The following is a 21,135-nucleotide window of genomic DNA, read 5'->3' on the forward strand; positions in this document are numbered from 1 at the left end:
CGGGTAGTAATTGAGCACCCACCTACATGAACATTGTTTTAACTTGATCAAGCAAGAGTGTTTAATTAGTGTCCCTTGCTTTTGAAGGATAGGTAAGTATTGTAGTTTAACACATAAGGGTCACTGCAGTGTCTAGCCTTGTTTCTACTATCAGATATATGAGTGTGTTATCAAAAATGTTTCTTTATTATTCTGTTTCCTTGCACCATTAGTGTATTGAATTGTTTGAATGGACCTTTTATTCTGGGAAGAAAACGTAGCTCAGTTTCTGATAATATGACACCCCCTGTTGGTTATTTGTTAGATTTGTGATAAATTGTGTGCAGCAACATGAGTGACATTTCTTTTAGCTCTGGAAATCTGCCTATAATCTATACTAAGACCAAGTCCTTTGCACTACCTCCAAGAACTTTGTTCTCCAGTGATCCTTTTCTATTGTGTGCCTTTCTCTTGTTTTGTATACATTTCTCTTGGTTGTATATATGTCTCCTATTTTTTTATTTATTTATTCCTGCTGTCTTACTATTTATATTTTCCACAGTTGGCATGGAGCACCCATAATTTAACATATATAATTACAATAAAGGGCTGTTGTATTCTGTTCTTTTCAATTCTATTCTATTCTAAATGGATGTAAGAAAGTGTTCACACTTAAGGCACAAAGTAGTAGGCTGATTCTGAGATGAGATAGGTAAAGGCTAAACTGGCTAGCAAGGTAACTTCAGTACAAATCTCAACAACAAAGATGAAGATGTCTTTGACATATAGTGAAAAATGCCATGTTTTCCCATTGCCTTGATAATATTAGTCTTTTAGAACCAGTTTAGTTGAAAATCAAACTTCATAATGGGTGATGCTAAGGTAAGACTTTTATGTGAAGGCTGTCTGGTGCTTTTTTTAAGAGATGCAAACAAATGAAACCTTCCTTCTTTTCAGTGAGCCACAAAGGCCCGTCCTGAAGCATAATGTGCTTTATTCCTCTTTTTGAATCTAACTGGAATTATGATTTACAAAAAGAACATCATGTAATTACGTTATCATCATTTTTGCAACCAAAGGTGTTGTCTCCTGCTTAGATAACAGGTTTAAGGCACTTCTATAATGGCGGCACTTTTCAGACTCGGATGTAACATCCTTTTCATTATAGCAGTCTATAAGTAGTTCTATTCAGAGCAGTTGAAAGTCAGACTGAACAGATGAGTGGGCATGATGCAGCTGAACTTCAAGAAGTATTCTGCTGTATATAACTACTCAGCAGTTTAAAACTTCAGCTTTTGGCTCACGCCTCAACTTTGGGCATGTGTAACTTTTGAACATTTGAACATTATATATATAAAAGAAAAAAAACATTTTAAACGAATATTCATATATGGGCCCATTAACACAATGCTATATAAAAGAATGACATACTACTGGTTTATTGGAAATTTTGATTTACATAAGAGTTGTTTAATGTAGATTATCTCAGGGCAAAAGCTGTCATACCTCACAGAACGCTCACAGTATGTGAGGACACAGGGCTGTGTCTCTGATACGCTGGTCTGCAGTACAGGGGCCCCACAGGGAACAGTGCTGGCACCGTTCCTCTTCACCCTCTACACTGCAGACTTCTCCATCAACTCCCCACGCTGCCACCAACAGAAGTTCTCTGACAACTCTGCCATAGTCGGCCTCATCACAGGTGAGGACGACTCAGAGTACAGACAGTGGACTCTGGACTTTGTGGACTGGTGCCAGTAGAACCACCTGCTGATCAACACTGGGAGAACCAAGGAGTTGGTGGTGGACTTCCGGAGATGCAGACCCACCACATTGACACTGGTGAACATCCAGGGAGTGGACATTGAGATAGTGGACTCGTATAGGTACCTGGGTGTTCACCTGAATAATAAACTGGACTGGAGCCACAACACTGATGCTCTGTACAGGAAGGGTCAGAGCAGACTCTACCTGCTGAGGCGACTGAGGTCATTTGGAGTCCAAGGAGTGCTTCTAAAGACCTTCTATGACTCTGTGGTGGCATCCGTTATTTTTTACAGTGTGGTATGTTGGAGCAACAGTTTATTGACAGCTGAGAGGAAGAGGCTGGATAAACTCATTAGGAAGGCCAGCTCTGTTCTGGGATGCACCCTGGACTCAGTGCAGGTGGTGGGAGACAGAAGGACTCTGGCCAAAATAACATCTCTGATGGACAGAGTCTCCCACCCCATGCATGTAAATGTTGCTGAACTGCAGAGCTCCTTCAGTGGCAGACTGCTGCATCCTCGATGCATGAAGGAGCGTTTCCGCAGGTCCTTCCTCCCTGCAGCTGTCAGGCTGTACAATCAGAACTGCTCCCAACAAACATAGATGTCTACATCAGTGCTGCAACAACTTCTACTGTTATAACTGCACATTACTTTTTCTCAGCTTATATATACACTAACTTATTGTAAGTTACATGTCTACTTTTTAATGCACAGGTACAATACACAATCTGCACTTTTCTAATTATTCTAAATATTCTTAACTATTTAAACACCTTTCAGTATCCTGCTCTGTTTGCACACTATCTGTACGCTAATTTTAACAACTGTACTGTACTCTGCTCTGGTAACTATTGTCCATGATGTAAAAATGGAAAAATTTTCTACACGATCAGACAAGAGTATTTTTAAAGACGGGTTTTAGTAAGTTTTTCTAAATTAACCTCCCGAAAATCTTCCTAACATATGTTTCCCTCTAGTGTATGAACACCTGTAAGTGCTACCAGAAAAATAACAAAGTGAAACGTGAAAAAATAGTGTAAAGAATTAAAACTAGCCTCTTTTCTTTTTTTAAAATACACCGTAAATCTCCAGATAGTTTTACTATCCGAGCTTGAAATATGTATCATTATTGTTATTTTATTTTATTTGTTAAATACAGCTGTTAGGGCTTTTCACATTAGTTGTAATATTTCCTCTCGCCTTTGAATGCATCATAATTAAACGTCCGCCTCTTCTTCTGCACGTCAGTTCCAACATGGCGGCGCCCCACGCTGTGGACGGGGTGGAGGGAGGCAGCGGCGAAACCGGATTGACGCTGTCGGATTCATCTACCTGTGATGTGAAGAGACCTCAGTTCGGGACACGTTTCCTTACAGACCCACGACAGGTCTTCCAGCATAACGCATGGTCGGTATCTTTTAAAAGAACTCCCCCCAATGGAGCAGACATATGTTCCTGTGCATCTCTGTCAAGGCTGCTCACTCGGACACTGTTATGACTTGCCATAGATTGTGTGTAATTCTGCGAGCCGTTATTTTTTAACATTGACATTAATTTAATGTTAACATAACATTATGTTAACACTTAAAATAACATTAACTGAATATGGATTTCTCCTACAATGTAATCACGGGACATGGGTTGAACTGGTTGCTGAATAACATTCATAAAATTATTGCCAAGTATTTCTCTGCACCTGATTGGTCAGCCTTTCATATCTAAATACGGAGTTATTTAAAACATCTTTAACATGTAGCAAAGATTTGTGTAAAAATGTTCAGGCTACATGTCAAAGTACTTTGCAGATTTTATTACACCTGCTTACAACCCATCACCAATCTGAGTGAAAGTGTCATATCTTTAAGTATTTCAGGACTGAGAGTGTTTTTGTGTGCCACGTTGCTTTGGGATAATTGGGGTTTCTCACCATCAGGGACAATGTGGAGTGGACCGATGAACAAGAAGCAACCGCTAAGAAGAAAGTCTTAGAAAACAGTCAGCCGCTACCTCCAGAGAAACAAGGTTGCATCATTGCAGTTATACACATAAACCGCACAGTGTGACTGACAGTAAAGACCAGTAAGAGATGTATAGCTTATTAATCAGGAGGACAGCCATCCCCAATGTTGCATCCACTTTCCTTTCATTTTTTGTTTCTTGTGAAAGCGACCAGATCTCTGTTGCTGCTGTTAGCACAAAAAGATTGTTGCTGACATTAATTTGTAACCACTTTTTTCACCTTCAGCTTAACTTTACAGGTTATGAGATATTATAGTTTGTTTTTGTTTTTTTATTTTGCTTTTAAATAGACTTACAAGAATTTCAGGCAAACTTTTATTCACCTTGTCATTATGAAGTATTATGTGTAGAATTTTGAGGCAAAAATTAAAGGCTGTAACATAACAAAATGTGAAACAGATGAAATGTTATGAATACTTAGTGGATACACTGTATATATAGTCTTATTAAGTACTTTAAAGTGTTTTGTGGTGATTTGTAAGCAAGGCAACATAATGCTCCATTACTTAAACACTTGCTTTACTTTGCTTTGCTTTACCTTTGCAGAGGAATACGACAGCCGGGCCAATGAGTACTGGAACGGCTTTTACACAATCCACGAGAATCGTTTCTTCAAAGACCGTCACTGGCTCTTCACAGAGTTCCCAGAGTTGGCCCCACAGTGCAGCCTGAACCATGAATCGCACCCTGGTGCCTCTGGTGCAGTAGAAAGTCAGCAGAACAGTCAGGATGGAGAGCAAAGCGGGGAACATGCAGCTTTGTCTCACACTGATGGTGACTTTCCTGGCTCGTCTGCCACCTATCGCATACTGGAGGTGAGACAGCATAACGAAAGCAAGTTAGCTAAACTTAGCTAAATTTTCAGTTAAAGGTTTTAAGAGGATTTGTTGTCATGAAACAGTTTTACTGTTTTATTTATATAAAACTCTGTACAGGTTGGATGTGGTGTGGGAAATACAGTTTTTCCAATACTAAAGACCAACAAGTAAGTGCTGGCAAAACATTTCAATCTATGTTTAAAAAGCACACATCTTATTTATTCTCTTGTAGTATAATGTGCACCATAAAACAATAATTTGCCCTTTGCAGTGATCCAGGACTCTTTGTTTACTGCTGTGACTTCTCCAGCACTGCTGTGGAATTAGTCAAGGTGAGATAATGATGATGGGATCATGAAAGGATGATCATTTCTCAGGTTGTAATCTAGCTAATAAATTAAAACTGTCCTCTTGTCATCAGAGTAATCCAGAGTACGACCCAGGGCGTTGTTATGCCTTTGTTCACGACTTGAGCGATGTAGAAGCCAATTACCCCATCCCTGATGGAACCCTTGATGTTATAGTGCTAATCTTTGTTCTATCAGCTCTGCATCCCAAGAAGTATGAACTTCTTTTTTTTTTCCCTCTTCCCTTTTGTCTTTCCTTTGGTTTCACTCGGTGGAAGTAATTAAATTGTCACTGCTTCTTATACTTTCACCCTAACTTCAGGATGCAAGCATCCATCAGTAGACTAGCACGCCTCCTGAAGCCCGGTGGAGTGATGCTGCTCAGGGACTATGGACGCTACGATATGGCACAGCTCCGCTTCAAGAAAGGTTAGTTCTGCAAGACACTGGGTTCAAAATTTTCCACAGTTTGGTCTTTAAAAATTTTTTTTTACCTGCTGTAACATGCTTTTTTTTTTTTTTTTTTTTTTAGGTAATTCCAAATCTGTAAAACCCATGATAGTGAATTAGAAAAGCAGTTACGAAAATGAGTGAGAGATGGTCTTAAATATGTTTAAAATGCATTAAGAACTGCTTAAAATGCAAAAAGTAACAGTAAATCCAGCTGTGCAAGAAGTTCGAATTTGAGGTTTGAAAGGGCGATATATTAATGGATGTAATATTATTATGTAATATTACCATGTTCTGGCTTATTATTTACATGACAATGATATGTTATTTTCTACAAGTTGCTGGAAAATAATGTGCTTGTGGTTTGGTTTTTTTTTTAGGAAGGTGTCTCGCCGAAAACTTTTATGTCCGAGGCGATGGAACGCAAGTATATTTTTTTACTCAAGGTACAAAAAAGGTCTTAATAAAGATTTATTGGGGTTTATTTTTGTAGAGTTGCTTTCTGATGGTGTATCCAAAAAATATTTCTGTGCTCATTTTAGATGAGCTCCATGAGCTGTTCACTCAGGCTAAGCTGGAGAAAGTGCAGAACCTTGTGGACAGAAGGCTACAGGTGAACAGAGGAAAGCAACTCACCATGTACAGGGTGTGGATTCAGTGCAAGTACCGCCAGGCTCCAGTTTAGCCACCTGGGTGTGAAAGTGGGGAGAACCCACCTGACTTGACTGTCAACTACAGCCAGAATTTAGGAAGTGAAGAGAAGGTGGTGCTTGCTTTTTCCAGTGGGTGTATGGAGTGGACATGAAAAGCTTTGTGATGAAGGGAATGCAACAGAATATTTACATACTGTAAAGGTTTTACACTATCCCAGCTGCTAAACTGCAGATGGACACTTTTTTTATGCGTAAGTTTCCTGATGGTGCAGCAGTCCTAGCTGCAATAGTCATGTCTTGTCACTTTCTTATGGAAGCCTGTTTCAGCCACTGGAAAGAAAAAAAAAATTACCAGGCAGAGCTAAGTCTAAATTTCAAGTTATCTCGAAGTTTTAAGTTGGGTTGCTGAAAATTTCAATTTACTAACTAGATCTCTTAAAATATCACCTTTAATAAGTCAAAAATTTCGAAGTACTAAATCAAAACTTTGACTTGAGAAAGACAAAAACATTTTTTTCAGTGATTGTTCAGTTCAATTATTTAAGAAAGTGCTGGTTACCTGTATGTTTCTCTTCTGACATATTGTTCCTGATGTTTTGAAATAAACTGAATGATTTTTAAGATTTTCCCTTTTGTACATGCAAAATAAAAATAAATTTTAAAAAATGAAGTTTATTTTTAATTTAGTATTTAAAATACCTTGAAAATTTCAAGGTTGTGCTTTTTTCCGATGCTACTTTGCTTTCCATCTCACGTTTAGTGGTTGACTGGCTGGTTAGGAAAAAAGACAACAAATCAGTTAGCAATTGGTTATATTAAGTCCGTAAAGCATGTGGGTGTGAACATGATGGGAACTTTCTCATAAGTGATCCTTTTAGTAACTGTGGGTGGGCGCTGGTAAATTGTATTGTGTACAGAGGCATTTGCCATTGGTCCAGACAAGGAGATTTGGAGCAGGCGTGGACTGGATGAAGGTGAAAATACTTGACCAATCTCACGAGAAAATATGAGATTTTACTGATTATTGTTTACATTGCAAAAAACATGAGAACCGAACCGAATCGATCCGGATTCAGCTGAAACGCCTGCAACAGCACAACTTCCGAAATAGATTGGTTTCTTCCCTGAAGCGAGGAAGGCGACTGGAGACGAACTTTGTTTTGGTCGAGCTGACACCCAGGACCCTAAATTCATCACATCACCGGGGGAGATAAAGATAGGGGGGTAACTAACGCTAGCTTAAAGACATCATTTATACCTGGTGAAAAACGCAGGACCTCGAGGGTCGCCATTGTGTGGAACGAGATAACCCGACCGATGCACGGTATGGTCCTCGGAGAGAGGGATGTGATGGGGATCCCCGCCTAACTGGTATAGAAAGGCGGGTTTGGGATACCCGGAGTTGTCGAGGCCTCCGAGGGAATCCTCCGTCGTCAACCCTGAGCTACGCAGCGCGCTCCCGTGTCTTGATCGTTGCAATAAGCACGCGAGGGACGCGGCTGTGGATGCGGCCTAGCCTGGGAGGGTCTGCCGAGAACAGGGGGAAACAACAGAGACAGTTTCGGGGTTAACAGGCCCTTCAGAGGACCGTGAAAATATTAAATTACAGTAAGTATTTCGGTTGGTTATCGAACAAAATGACATATCTGGGCATGCCTCTCGCTAAATGGAGACTTCGTGGCACGAGCACCTGGCAAAACAGAACAGAGAAGATGCTTCTTTTTTGAGTTAGCCCGTTGGATACCTAACGCTAGCCATGTAATATGTTCGCAAAACCCCTTACTGTTTCGGGGTTCAATTTACTATTTATTTGCTTAAGCAGCCATTTGATCGAGCAGGAATAATCAACGTTTGTCTGTTCTGGGAGCATTAATTGTTTGTCAAAATCCAATCTTTATGTTACTAGCTAACGTTAACTGTTAGCTGCTGTATTGCAATGCTACGCTAAGTGATGTCCAACATCGGTAGACTTGTAGCTCATTTAGCTCATTTTTCAGTCTTGGCTGATTACTTCGCGGGTTATTCACAGGGGATCTTTTAGATCAATATGTTGTCATTATAACGTTGAGCCAGCCAAACCTGTAATGAGTAGAATTAAGGGCTGTTTGACATGGATTGACATGGACACCACAGGTTGCACTTTTTATTTCAATCCATGCAATTCATAGATAACTGACTTGGAACACAGTATTGGGCGTGTAACGTTAACCTTTACACAAGCTAGCAAGCTGGACCCTTATTGTCTATTGTGGCCATTGCTGTGAGTGTACTTGGCAGCCCCTCCATTAGTGACCTTTCATAACTCCAGCGCCATGTAACTTAGGCCTATAATGCCAGGGCGTTATCACATGATGCTATAATTTCCAAGCAATCACTACACACATCTGGCCCACGTCTTTAATGCCTATTAAGTGTCTGTTATTAGCTATATGTTGGGCTAGATTTTGCAATATATTATTGAGTAACAAAGTTTTATGGCCGGTACTTGCTGAACACATGATGTATAACATTGTTGTCAAGCTTATTGATGACTCAGAACAGGAATTTTCCACATCCATATAGTTAAAAACAGCCATGAGTCATCACAAAAGATGGCTTTTGAAACAGTGAACCCTCACTCCCACTTGAATATTCCACACTCTTCAACACCTTCCTTAATCTGTGCTCTTGTCTCTGCAGCCATGATGGAAGAACTGCATAGCTTGGACCCCCGACGGCAGGAGCTGCTGGAGGCTCGCTTCACAGGGGTCGGTGTGGCAAAGGTTTGTGTTACAGCAGATGTCACAAAGGTGAAGCATCGGAAGTCTAGTCAGAGAGCTTATTAGAATTACAGATTTTCTTAATTAAACATTTTTGTGAATCTCTTCCCTTTCTTTGTCTAACTCAGCCTCAGTATCATTCTGCTGTTTGGCCTGGACAAGCTTGGCCCCACTCCTTTTCTTTGTCTGTCTCTGGAGAAGGTTGAGCTGTGTCTGTGTTTTTTGGCTGGTGTGATATGGCATCTCTCCCTGGCTCATGATGTAGCGGCTGTATATGCAAGTGGTGATGCCTGCCAAAAAGGCCACAGACGGGACAGGGGTGGTAGAGGGAGGAGGAGTGAAAGCAGAAGAGGAATGCAGAAATGGTTCTTGACCAGGTGTAAGTGAAGGCAGCATTTAGCCTCACACCCCTTTCTTGCTACATAGATGGAGCTGTCTTTGTGGAAGGTGATCTTGGAACAGTTAGGGAGTGAGAGTCAGTGCCAGGAGTGGGCCCTGTGCCAGCCATAGGCAGAGCAGAGCCCATGGCATGGCTGCTGCCGCAGAGAAGATGGCGGCTCTTGCTAAGGCATCATGCCACAACCACCCTGTATGACAAGACAAGCAATGTGTGTGTGCGTGGGGGTTTAGAAAGTGAGGGACAAGTAATTCTACAAATCGCTCTGAAGAAATATGGGTTGGTGGTCTAAAAGCCTTCAATCTTACATAGAAGTTTTGAGTTTTTTCTTTGACCTTGGAAAGCCTCGTGGCACTGCTACTGTATTTGTTATCACTGACTTGGCATGAAAATTGTTGTCCTTTGCAGACAAAGATGTAGAGCACCTTTTGATAATGGAGCATAGGGGGGTTAGAATCTGTTGAAAAGTGCCCCCTTTTTTTGTAAAACAACCAAGATATGAATTTGGAGGGGGTTAAAAAGAAACCATCATTCGTAAATGATGCGAGGCATCTTTTCAATGTCTTTCTCTGGAGAGGGGCACTAGTTAAGACTATAGTGAACAGGAGAAAAATAGATGACATTATCTAAAGGTGACGGAGAGACAGAGGAATACATCCCCAGCAGCATGCCTAATGTTCAGCCATTTTAGGAGGGTTCAGTGAGAGAGCTCTAGTGTGCTCTGAATGACTAAGTATCTCTCCCTGATTGGACAGTGCCTCCTGAATTTTGATGTGAATCACTTGATTGACAGGCATCACCTAGGGAACCAGCATTAGAACCGATGCAGGTCTACATTCTGTGGGAAGTTAATGGTGATGGTATTTAGCCAAGCCTCCGCATCCTTTCCCTCAGTTTGTCACTCATTTTACTCTCTTTTCAAACTCGTTCTCTCTCGCTCTTGCTCTCTCTCTTTCTCTCACACACGGGCATGCATTTTGAGGATGAAATTTTATTTCTACATGTCTCTTGCACCTTTTAAGCATATGTGTGGTTATTTGCTCTCTGTAAATTCTCTCATGTATTTTTACCTGATTTTTAATAGGGCTCAGGTCAGAATCAAAATGAGTCATCCAATCAGAGTCTATGCAGTGTGGGCTCTCTCAGTGACAAAGAGCTAGAGGTTAGTCTCAACCCTTACAGCATTATTTTTTGTTGTTGTTTATGTTTTTGTTTTTTTAATGCCAACCCCATCTCTGGGTGTTACATTGTAATGCATTTGGCTGATGCATGCGACTTTCCTCACAGACTCCTGAGAAAAAGGCAAATGACCAGAGAGTGAGGAAACGCAAAGCAGACCACTTTGACAGCCAAGGTAGGATTGTCTCTGAGTTCTTTTTATCATGTATCCCACATTTCCTCAGCTTTTTCTGAACTCCTCGATTCTCTGTTCCAGCCAAAGCAGGAGCAAGAGGACATAAAATTAGTGATTATTTTGAGGTGAGTGGCAGAAAATGTTCTCCCTTTTTTTGTGCTGGGAACAGCTAAGCTCACATCCCCTGGAATGCTTCAGTGTGGGGGATATAATATTTCACATATCTTCTAACACCTTCTTATAGCCACCTTGGTCTTTTCCATTGAACTGCTTTTTTCTTTTTCTTCTTCCATTCGTTCTTCCTTTACCTGTCTATCAGTTTGCGGGAGGTAGCGGTCCTGGTACCAGCCCTGCCAGGGGAATTCCACCAGTGGTCCGCTCTTCCCCACAGCACTCTCTGTCCAACCCCCCTGTCATGGTGAGCATGTTTGCTCTATGGTCTTTCTTGTGCTTTTCTTTACTCTTATTTATTTATTTATTTTTCAAATCTCAGCTCTTTCCATTGTCTCTTTCACTTGTCTTATTAAGAAGATGTGAAGAATCAAATGTGGTCTATAAATGCCCCTGTACAGAAACTGTGTTTAGTGCAGTACAATGCAGTTAGCAGTTAAAACCAAGGAAAAAAAAGTATTGAATGAGAAATGGCTTATTTAGTACCGTTTGTCAAACATAAAGGCAGCTATTAATGTTATAATCAAAAAGAGTTTAGATAAACCTGTTGCACATTTGCTACTTTTGTAAACCAGAGGCCGTGCATCTCTCCAAGTAAAATGAATTGTTTAATACACCTGAGCTTCTTTTTGTCATCCAAAACTTTAGACTTGCCTATTTTATCTCATATGCTTCTCGTTTACTCTCAGATTGCGGTTTCCATAAATGTTCTTGTTCCAGATTGCTATCATGTTTTATCACAACTATTGTGATGAAGGCGACTGATGAGTGTTTCTATCTTCCAGGTGCAGCAAGGAAGCCCGTCATCCGTCAGCTCCAACACAGAACACTCCTCTTGTTCACTGAAGCCTCCTTCTCTTCACGTGCTCCACAAAGCCACACAGGTACTGGACACGCTCTTCCAGCTGGTTGTTTGTCTGGTTTAACTCTTATTTGAGTTGTAAGTTGGTAAATAGTCAGCATATGTACCAACAAGTCACAAGCAGTCATTATAAGATGGAAGATATTGTTAGATGAAACTACTTGTTGCACTGCATTTCACTGTGATGTAGACTGAGCCAGCATTAACCGACACTTTTGTGCTCAATGTACCCTTTAGTCTGACCTTACTATAGAGAAACTAACAGCAATGGAGAACAACAAGAACTCTGACCTGGAGAAGAAGGAGGGCCGCATAGACGATTTGTTGCGGGTACTAATCTCATTACACTTCACCCCTGCTACTCTGCTTGCAATTTTCATTAGTTTTGAGAATATCATGTTTTCTGTCTTGGTTTTTTTTCACTCAAGGCATGTTAGAGTTGACATTTCTGCTTTTATAAACAAGTATTCTTTTTGTTCATTCTTCATATATGAACGTTTTTGTGCTTTATTATATGTTCTCTTCCAGGCCAACTGTGATCTGAGGAGGCAAATTGATGAACAACAGAGAATGCTAGAGCGATACAAGGAACGTTTAAATAAGTGTGTGACCATGTCCAAGAAGCTTCTGATTGAAAAGGTATGTTTATGCATTGATGTAATTTTAAACTATTAGTTTCCAAAGTGAATAAGTCATTAAATTAATGAGCTACTTGAACAAATCCTGAAATACGGCACTTCACAATAAATATTCCAGCTTTAATGCCTGCCTTTCTTCCCTCCCCTTATTTCAGTCTAAACAAGAGAAGATGGCATGTCGGGATAAAAGTATGCAGGATAGGCTTCGACTGGGTCATTTCACCACAGTGAGACACGGTGCATCTTTTACTGAGCAGTGGACAGATGGATATGCTTTCCAAAATCTTATCAAGTGAGGCTCTTCGTGTTTAATGCATTAAGTATTTGTGCTAGTTTAAATGTCAAAATCCAACTGTAAAAATTATTTTCTTTGTTTTTCCAGCATTTGTAGCAAGCAGAATCATAGTTTGAATGCTTTGTTGTGTCAAACACATTTGCTTTCCTAACAGGAGCACCTTATACTCTCTGTAGGCTCCCATTGTTAATCTTTTTGTATTATATATTTATTTTAGTTTATTTTATTATTCATATTATTCTCTGTGTGGGGATTATGCTGGAGCGGCTAGGGGATGAAGGACAGGTTGGTGAACGATGGGAGAAGAAAGCAGAGGAATAGAAAAAGAAAATGGACAGAAAGAAAGAAAACTCAAATGATACACAGCACATGAAAGACAAAACAATGGGAGGTGCACGGTCCATTTTTCCTGCTAATGTATTGTCTATTTCCAGACAACAGGAAAGAATCAACTCCCAGCGAGAGGAGATTGAAAGGCAGAGGAAGCTGCTAGCCAAACGCAAGCCACCCTCCATGGCTCAGACTCCACCACCAAGCCTTGAGCAAAACAAACGCAAAAGCAAGGCCAATGGAGCAGAAAGTGAAGCGTATGATGCTTTTGTTAATTTCTTTTCTCTTTTATACCAGATATCATCCCTCTGTATATTTATTTGGAGCTGCCTTTTTTTATTTTTTCTTCTTTTTTTTTGGTCTTGCAGGTTATCACAGGCAGAGTACCATGAGCAGGAGGAAATCTTTAAACTAAGATTAGGCCATCTGAAGAAGGTAATCCTCCATGTTTTTGATGCCAGTTGCTCATTATGAACTTTTTCGTTAGTAGTTTTGTTTTGTTGCACAGCTTCTGACATTTATATTTTGTTTTGCAGGAAGAGGCTGAGATCCAAGCAGAGCTAGAGAGATTGGAGCGAGTGCGAAATCTTCACATACGCGAGCTGAAAAGGATCCATAATGAAGATAATTCCCAGTAAGATTTCTTAGTCCCATTTCAGACATGGAGTACAGTCAAGCTCTGAAATTTTCTGGGGATATGTTCCTAGAGTACCTGTGAATTTAATAAAAATAAAAGGCCTATAAGTGCCTATTTTTATTGTCGTTCAAAGGGCCATAAAAATTTGTGGAGGATATTTGCCATTTCTGCAAAATTGCAGAATGTCTACGAACGCTTATTAGTTAGGTTCTAAGGAAAAATTCACGAATGACTGAGGCCATGAACTCTGAACTGTGATTTTGCAGGGGTACAATGTACACAGCATTGCTGTTAAAGTGACACCTTAGTCATTCTTAGATAAGGTGACTTTAATTTTAATGTGTTCATACATTCCAAATCCATTTGATTAATTCCTGAACTTCACCTGTGATAATATATGCAGTTTTTTCCCTTTGTTCTCTTACTAAAAATGAATAGAGCAAAATTTGTTTATTGTGCATACAGACACAGAGTGAGTGAAGTAAGGAATCCTTGTTTTGGAGAACCAAGCTGTCTAAAAATAAAATGTTTTATGATGACCAAAATTGTAAATCTAATCTGATTATAGATTGGGATTGACAGCACGGTAAGATGGACTGTTATAACTTAAAATAAGTAATGATAGTTAGATGGTTTAAAATGCTGTGTTCAAATAATTGATTAGGGTTGTACCCATTTCAGACTTCACTTCCTGAATTTTGTTTTTTTACTTATATTGGTGTCTAATCCTTTGAAAGCCTATTTGTCAGTGTAACTGGCTTCACTCCAAGTTCTATGTTAAAACGGATAACAAGTTTCTGGCTCCAGGTCAGTAATGTTGCTTTGTTACCAAATTGTTTAGTTGGGGTAAAATGCCCTCAGTGTTGGATAGTTCTTTTATTTTCTTCATCTTTCTCCTCCACCAAAATAATCTGGGGTGTCCTTCTGCTCCTAATACTTTTTTTTTTTTTTTTTTTATAAACTCCGTTCTGTGCAGATTCAAAGATCACCCTACGCTAAATGACCGATACCTGCTACTCCATTTACTTGGACGGGGAGGTTTCAGTGAAGTTTACAAGGTGAGTGAGTAATGAGGAAAGAGACTGATCAGTCTTTCTTTCTTTTCTTGCATTTTCATATATATATATATTTTTGTCCGTGTTTTGCTGCCTTTACAGCATTTTCAAGTAAACGATTACTTGAAACGAAAACGAAATATTAATAAACAGGACTTAAATCTGAAGTTCTGCTTTACCTAATGAAGCAATGGCTGCTACAGATGCTTACTGATTCACTTTTTTCCAGGCCTTTGACCTAACAGAGCAAAGGTACGTTGCGGTCAAAATTCACCAGTTAAACAAGAACTGGAGGGATGAGAAGAAGGAAAATTATCACAAGTGAGTGCTTTGCCATTTTGAGGCAATACTTTGGTATATTTAACACAGCTTTGACTGATCTTCTGTGCCATTGTAAAGTCACTTCATTTTAACTTCATTGCATAAATCCTTTATTTTCAGACATGCTTGCAGAGAATATAGAATCCATAAAGAGCTGGACCACCCACGAATAGTTAAACTTTATGACTACTTTTCACTTGACACTGACTCGTAAGTCATTGCTTTTAAAACAAATACTTGAAACTTGCACCACATTCTGCCAAGGTGCTTAAACACTTCTTCTTTGTTTTGAAACAGGTTCTGCACAGTCCTGGAATACTGTGAGGGTAATGACTTGGACTTCTACCTGAAGCAGCACAAGTTAATGTCAGAGAAAGAGGGCCGCTCCATCATCATGCAGATCGTTAATGCCCTCAAGTACCTCAATGAGATCAGACCGCCCATTATCCACTACGACCTTAAACCCGGTAAGTCTTCATTTTTGCTTTTGCATTGTTAGAGCTTGGCACATTTCTTCTTTATGTTCAATAAATAGTAATACCATCAGTAAAATTAACTACTTGCCTTCCTGCTGCAGCAGTTTTTAAACTGCCTAATAGAGTGCACCGCACTGGTTATTAACAAGGAGCAAACCCTCATTCATTCATAACCAAGTAACTTTCTTTTTCTTTTTTTTTTAATACCTTAATCAGAAAAAAAAAAAACATCTAAGATTAGCAATGTGTTTTACAAGAGTGTTGTGGGTTGACTTAGGTGTCATTAACCTGGCATGTTTTTTGATGTTGGAAGAAACTGGAGGTTCTAGAGAGAGCCTGTGCAAGCACAAGGAGAAACATGAAAACTCCAGAGAAAGACCCTGCCTGGGTTTAAACTTTTTGTGGAATAGAAGTGCTAAACATAGATCCACTGTGCTAGCTACCATCTTATTTTATATTGGATATTTTCTTTCGTGCCTGTGAATCTTTTCCCCTCTCTTTTCAGGTAACATTCTGTTAGTGAACGGCACTGCTTGCGGGGAGATCAAGATCACAGACTTTGGCCTGTCAAAGATCATGGATGATGACAGCTACAACTCGGTGGATGGGATGGAGCTGACTTCACAGGGAGCAGGGACGTACTGGTAATATTTGCGCTGAAAGATAACGGTGTTTAGAAAAGTCAGAAACGAATGTACATGAGTGGGAAACAAGTCTTATCGAGCCTGCTGTTAATTGTTAAAGCTTGTATAAAAATTAGCCAATGAATTTCTGCAGATAAGTAGGAGAGAAATTTTCACACAACAGCTATCCGGTCTTTAAATGATGACGTGATGAATACTGCTCTGTATCTTGTTCTATTTAATTTCAACAAGCCCCTAAAAACAGTCAGTGATCACTGTCGGCTTCTCTCGCTTTTTATTACTGCTAATCATTTTAAAGCTACGTTTTTAAACCCTTACGATGTAACTACAGCTCAGCCCATGCAGCAGTATATTGACTAACCTCGTATTGTGGATGGATTATCTCAGTTGTTCTCCTGACTGAAATTTGGCCCATTTACAGCATCCTGCCATCCGAGTGCATTTGCCACTAACCATTGGGAACCCTCACATTAACGTTTATCGAGTGGAAAAAAGTCCTTGTTCGTTAGCGTTCGCCCTCCAGCCTCACTGTTTATATTATGCTAACATAGCTGTGTCGCTAGCGATCACGTAGCACATAATTATATACCAGCTAGTCCAACTTCAGTAACCCTACAAACGTCACTGCTGTTTACTTTCCTGTCTTCATTTATGTTGGAGGTGATAGCAGAGCTGTACGTGTTATTTTTTTCAGAAATCTCTCAGTCAGAACATGGTATATTATATTTAGATGGAAGCTAGCGAGCTAACTTCCTGCTAACTTCTAACTCTGTTAAATTTCATAAATTCTGTTTTCATGGATGCCTGGATGTTAAATTTAACTGTTACACCCGGTAAAGCAGCAACGCTGATCATTTTATTACAGATGAAAGAATTTAGACAGTTTTTCAACTCTTAGTAATGCTGCAGTGATCATTTGACTTGGTGACCTGCAGCGGAGTTTGGGCCCAGACATGGCTAATGACGTCAGACTTAAAGACTGGATTGGTAAAGAGAAACCATAGAGTGTTTCTGGTAGGTGGGACGTTGCTAAAATATGACACAGCTGCACAATGAAAGCTGAGCAGGCTTATAGTCAATGGAGACGGGAATTTTGTCAGATTGTCCAGCACACTGTCTGGATTGTCTGAAGGGAATGAAATTGCAAAGGAGTGAAATTAAGGGGCACTTGCAGTCACTTATGTTGAATAACTGCATTTCTTCTTAATATTGGCAGGGTAGAAATATTCAGTGTTTGTGTCATTGTAGTTGAACGGTCGAGGAATAATACCATAACAATGGAGAAAAATGGAGAGAAAACATAATCAGGATAATGCATGTAAAACGAAAAACTGAAGTGAGGTTGTGGCTAAAAAGCATTTAAAGCAGTCCTCTACTGGTAGTAGTTGTAATGTTTTTGTGGTTTTTGTTAATGGCTGTTTCTGCAGTTCTGGTTTGTGTATAAGTGCATATGTAAAGGTCATCTTGCAATTTAACTCTGATTGCCTGGTTTTTATTTAGAGTGCAATGTTTATTTAAATAATTGCTATGCTATTGAATGCACCTTGAAAGTCCAGACAGTATAATTGGGCTTGCTGAAATTCATGAATATTAACATAGCTCCCGTCTTCTTTTTTAGGTACCTTCCCCCAGAGTGCTTCGTTGTTGGCAAGGAACCACCCAAAATCTCCAATAAAGTTGACGTGTGGTCTGTGGGAGTCATTTTCTACCAGTGTTTGTATGGCCGCAAGGTAGGAAACTCGCGCTGAATAAACATTTTAATAAGACAGCTGAGCTGCAGTTGGGATAATTTTAGATTATTTTTTTTCCACATTTATTTTTAGAGAAAAGAAACTTAGTGTAACTGCACTGTATAACAGCGCATGTGCATTATTTATATTCAGTTTTTGTAGATCAACTTGGTATTGTTGGTTTGGTTTTTTTTTGTTTTGTTTGCATCATCCATTTAATATCCCAGAAATATTGGTGTTATTCCCTTCTATGTTTATATTTATGCCTCTTTGTTTATCTATTTGTATCTCTAGTTCTACACTTCATTTTATTTGCTTTGTTGTCTGTTGTATGTGTGCTGCTATGACAACTCAATTTCCCTCTGGGATTAATAAAGTTTAGCTGATTCTTATCACATTTAACACATTCTAAATGGCACGTAGAGACTGACCTGGCTCAGGCAGAAGCAGTGTTTGTGCATGCCTACATTTTATTTCATTAAAGCTAACATACTGTCCAACAACAACACAAAAAATATCAGCACAAACATTTACACTTGTAACTTTCAAATATATCTGTAGGCCATTCTTTTTAAAAGGTAAACTGCACATTTGGTAGTTTCTCATCCTTATTCCTCAAATTAACCCCTTAGAAATATATTGCAAATGCCTCCCAAATTGTTTTCACTCTCCTGTGTCAAAAAAAGCCTTTTGTTTTGTTTTGTTTTAACTGCTTTTTGCTTTTGCAGCCTTTTGGCCACAATCAGTCCCAGCAGGACATTTTACAGGAAAACACCATCCTGAAGGCGACAGAAGTTCAGTTTCCCCCTAAACCTGTAGTCACACCTGAAGCTAAGGTATTGCACTCATGATTTTTGGCTTTGCATTTTCAAATACTTCAACTGTAATGCTTTTTTTTTTTTTTTTCTTCTCTCCTTAAAATCTCTGCAGTCAAGTGCACGTACTGTCCTTACACCCTGTTTTTTGTTCACTTTCCAGGCCTTTATAAGGCGCTGTCTAGTCTACCGTAAGGAGGACCGCATTGATGTGCACCAGCTGGCCAGTGACCCCTTCCTTATGCCCCACATCCGCAAGTCAGTGGCCTCGTCGGGCACCTCAGGCATGGCAATGGCTTCCACATCCAGCTCCTCCAACAGCAGCGCCTCAAACTGAGCCCACGCCCCTTAACTGACTAGTGAACTGAATTCATTTAAAAGGGTGGGGTGGGGCGGGAGCGACGCTATACTGTGTCACCCCCCTCCTAACAGCATCCCACCTTGCCATGAAATGCCCAAGGGGAAACTGGTCAGATGGCAGCAAGGGGTGGGTGAGAAGTCATGGATGGTTTGGGGAGACAACATGTCACCCTTCATCCTTCTCATATCCATCTACCCCAGCCCACCTGTCCTGCTTTCTCAAAAGGGTGACATGACATCGTTCTAGGGGTCAAAGCCCTGGATGACTCACATAGCAAGGGGCGAGTTTTTGCAGCGTGTTGGTGAAAAATGGGGTTCAATGTTCCGGAGCTTTGTTTTCTGCTTTAGGGAAAAAAAAGAGAAAATAAAATGAAGTATAGAACTGCTTCAGCTTGGCCAGATGGAAAGGACTGTGGAAGACCTCATACCTATACACACTCACAGATACATCCATGCATGAGCCATTCTGGTCCAAGGTAGTCTGAATTCCGCTAGCTCAAATATTTTTGTTTTCATTTCCCTGAACTTAACTGAGGGAACCAGTCGGGGGGCTGTTATTGTATTGAACCCTAAATATCTGTGGCACTATGTCATTCAACCTGCTGTTCTGGGAACCCTTGCCTCGAATAAATTCCAGACCTGAATAGTTTGTGACGAGGAGGGACAGAGTTGACAGTCTCATGTACCCCCTCCCTCGCATATCCTCGTCAAACTCCTGTGACCAAAGCGTATAACTTCCAGATGGTGGCAGTGTTTCACCTCTGTTTTTATAATGAATGGTTTTAGAGTTGTGCTACTTGATATGGGGTGGAAGCTGTTGAGAGGAGATCCCTTTTAACATTTTTTTTTTTTTTTTACTTCTCAATTTAAACCAGTTTAATGGGGAAAACTGTTGTTTTTCAAGTTGCCTTTAATTAGAACTGTTAATGTTTTGTTTGCCCCCTTCCCCACTCCCCCACCATAAACACACATATTTATTTAGGTATGTTTGAATTTATTTTTGGACAATAAAATGCAAGGGACTGGTTTACTTTATAGTACTGTTGGGGGAGATTGGGCCTTAGCAGAAAGTTGCATAAAACATTAAATACTATTGGTTAAAATGTGTCTGTTGTTCTTGTTTTCTGTGTGTGTGATGGGGTTACCATTGCATCTTTCTTTCGATCTTCATTTTAAATGCAGGTGTATTCATGAGCATATGTATCTTTTTAATTATTTGTCCCTTCGATGTTCCTTTAGAATCGATTTAATTGACTATGAATGAAATTTGCATTCAGCCCCATTTGGCTGCAGATGGGTTGAGTCACTGTTTCCAGTCATGCAAATGTTCTGTTTATAAAGTTAGGGAAACCTGCAGTCATAAAGTATTTTTTCCCACTGAAAATGCTACGTCCAGATGAACAGAATCAACTTTTTGGGACTTATAATTTATTCTTCAATAATTGAGCAAATGAAAGTTGTGGCAAGGAAACAAAGAATGGACACAAACAGTCTGAAGAAAGTTTACTTAATAGGGAAGCTCAATGCAACAGTTATAAATCTGATTACAATTACAGATTTTTCTGACTTCTGCTTTTCTACAGTTGCATGAAGGTCAGTATTTATACAGCTATTTTTAAAGCCCACACTCAGTGGGTTCTCATTTGTGTGTCTGCGGTGGCAAGCTGAGTAATAGTTGATGTATTTTGTATTTGAAGACAACTGGAGAACTCAGTCGTAACAGACCTAGTTAAATTTTCTAATATCTGATTTATTTATTTTTCCCTGTACACAGAGTTGGCAACTCACTCCTTCTAATTCAGACTTTATCCTATCGTTATTAAAAAGCTTTATAAATTAGTTGTTTTAAGTGGTACTTGGTGTGAAACCCTTGTAATGTAAAATCTTTAATGCTGCATTACAGGTTATTTGGCATGTTCATATCCTTCAACTCAAGGCTCTCTACTATAGCAGGTCTCACGAGTAAGCCATGATAACTTTTCTGACGAGTTCAGCTCTGACAAAGGAGCTTAATAAGCTGATTGGGTTGGGTTTTTTTAACAGTGTTTTCAAAACATAAAATTGAAAGCTCAGATTATTATTTATACATTTTTATTAGCACTACTTTGCGGTCAAAAACACTGAATATGTGTATAATTTATTTAAAATGTAGATATCGGCCTTATTACTTTTTTAAAAAATTATTGTTTTTAGATTCCAAAGACAGTACATTGTCCAATAACTGAGTTCCGTCATGTGCAGTGTTGGGGAAACCTG

The 21,135-nt window shown here is 39.6% G+C and overlaps 2 protein-coding genes across 8 annotated transcripts; both read left to right on the plus strand.

Moving 5' to 3' along the window:
- The first annotated feature begins 2,996 nt into the window (after positions 1–2,996).
- Positions 2,997–6,698, plus strand: mettl2a (methyltransferase 2A, methylcytidine). Its single transcript, XM_085271846.1, has 9 exons — positions 2,997–3,155; positions 3,682–3,770; positions 4,314–4,582; positions 4,703–4,752; positions 4,857–4,917; positions 5,007–5,146; positions 5,255–5,361; positions 5,763–5,828; positions 5,925–6,698. The coding sequence occupies exons 1-9, from the start codon at positions 3,004–3,006 to the stop codon at positions 6,065–6,067; spliced, it is 1,077 nt and encodes a 358-aa protein (XP_085127972.1). The 5' UTR covers positions 2,997–3,003; the 3' UTR covers positions 6,068–6,698.
- A 288-nt stretch (positions 6,699–6,986) lies between these two features.
- tlk2 (tousled-like kinase 2) lies at positions 6,987–19,986 on the plus strand. Of its 7 annotated transcripts, none has more exons than XM_085271851.1 (21): positions 7,028–7,643; positions 8,715–8,824; positions 10,276–10,353; positions 10,479–10,545; positions 10,627–10,670; positions 10,865–10,963; positions 11,502–11,600; positions 11,816–11,908; positions 12,107–12,217; positions 12,372–12,508; positions 12,946–13,098; positions 13,210–13,276; positions 13,378–13,475; positions 14,455–14,536; positions 14,763–14,854; positions 14,975–15,064; positions 15,152–15,321; positions 15,836–15,974; positions 17,593–17,704; positions 18,433–18,540; positions 18,683–19,986. In XM_085271851.1, the coding sequence occupies exons 2-21, from the start codon at positions 8,717–8,719 to the stop codon at positions 18,854–18,856; spliced, it is 2,121 nt and encodes a 706-aa protein (XP_085127977.1). In that variant the 5' UTR covers positions 7,028–7,643; positions 8,715–8,716; the 3' UTR covers positions 18,857–19,986. The 7 variants fall into 7 exon arrangements, with proteins under 7 accessions (XP_085127975.1, XP_085127973.1, XP_085127976.1 ...); XM_085271853.1 differs by having other exon boundaries at positions 8,715–8,797; XM_085271849.1 differs by lacking the exon at positions 7,028–7,643 and adding an exon at positions 6,987–7,009 and having other exon boundaries at positions 8,715–8,797; positions 12,946–13,276.
- The last annotated feature ends 1,149 nt before the right edge of the window (positions 19,987–21,135 follow it).

The sequence above is a fragment of the Mchenga conophoros genome, linkage group LG4 (assembly GCF_057382185.1).
Source record: "Mchenga conophoros isolate Kocher_MC1m ecotype Shallow Benthic linkage group LG4, M_conophoros_male_GT1.1, whole genome shotgun sequence".
Lineage (NCBI taxonomy): Eukaryota > Metazoa > Chordata > Actinopteri > Cichliformes > Cichlidae > Mchenga > Mchenga conophoros.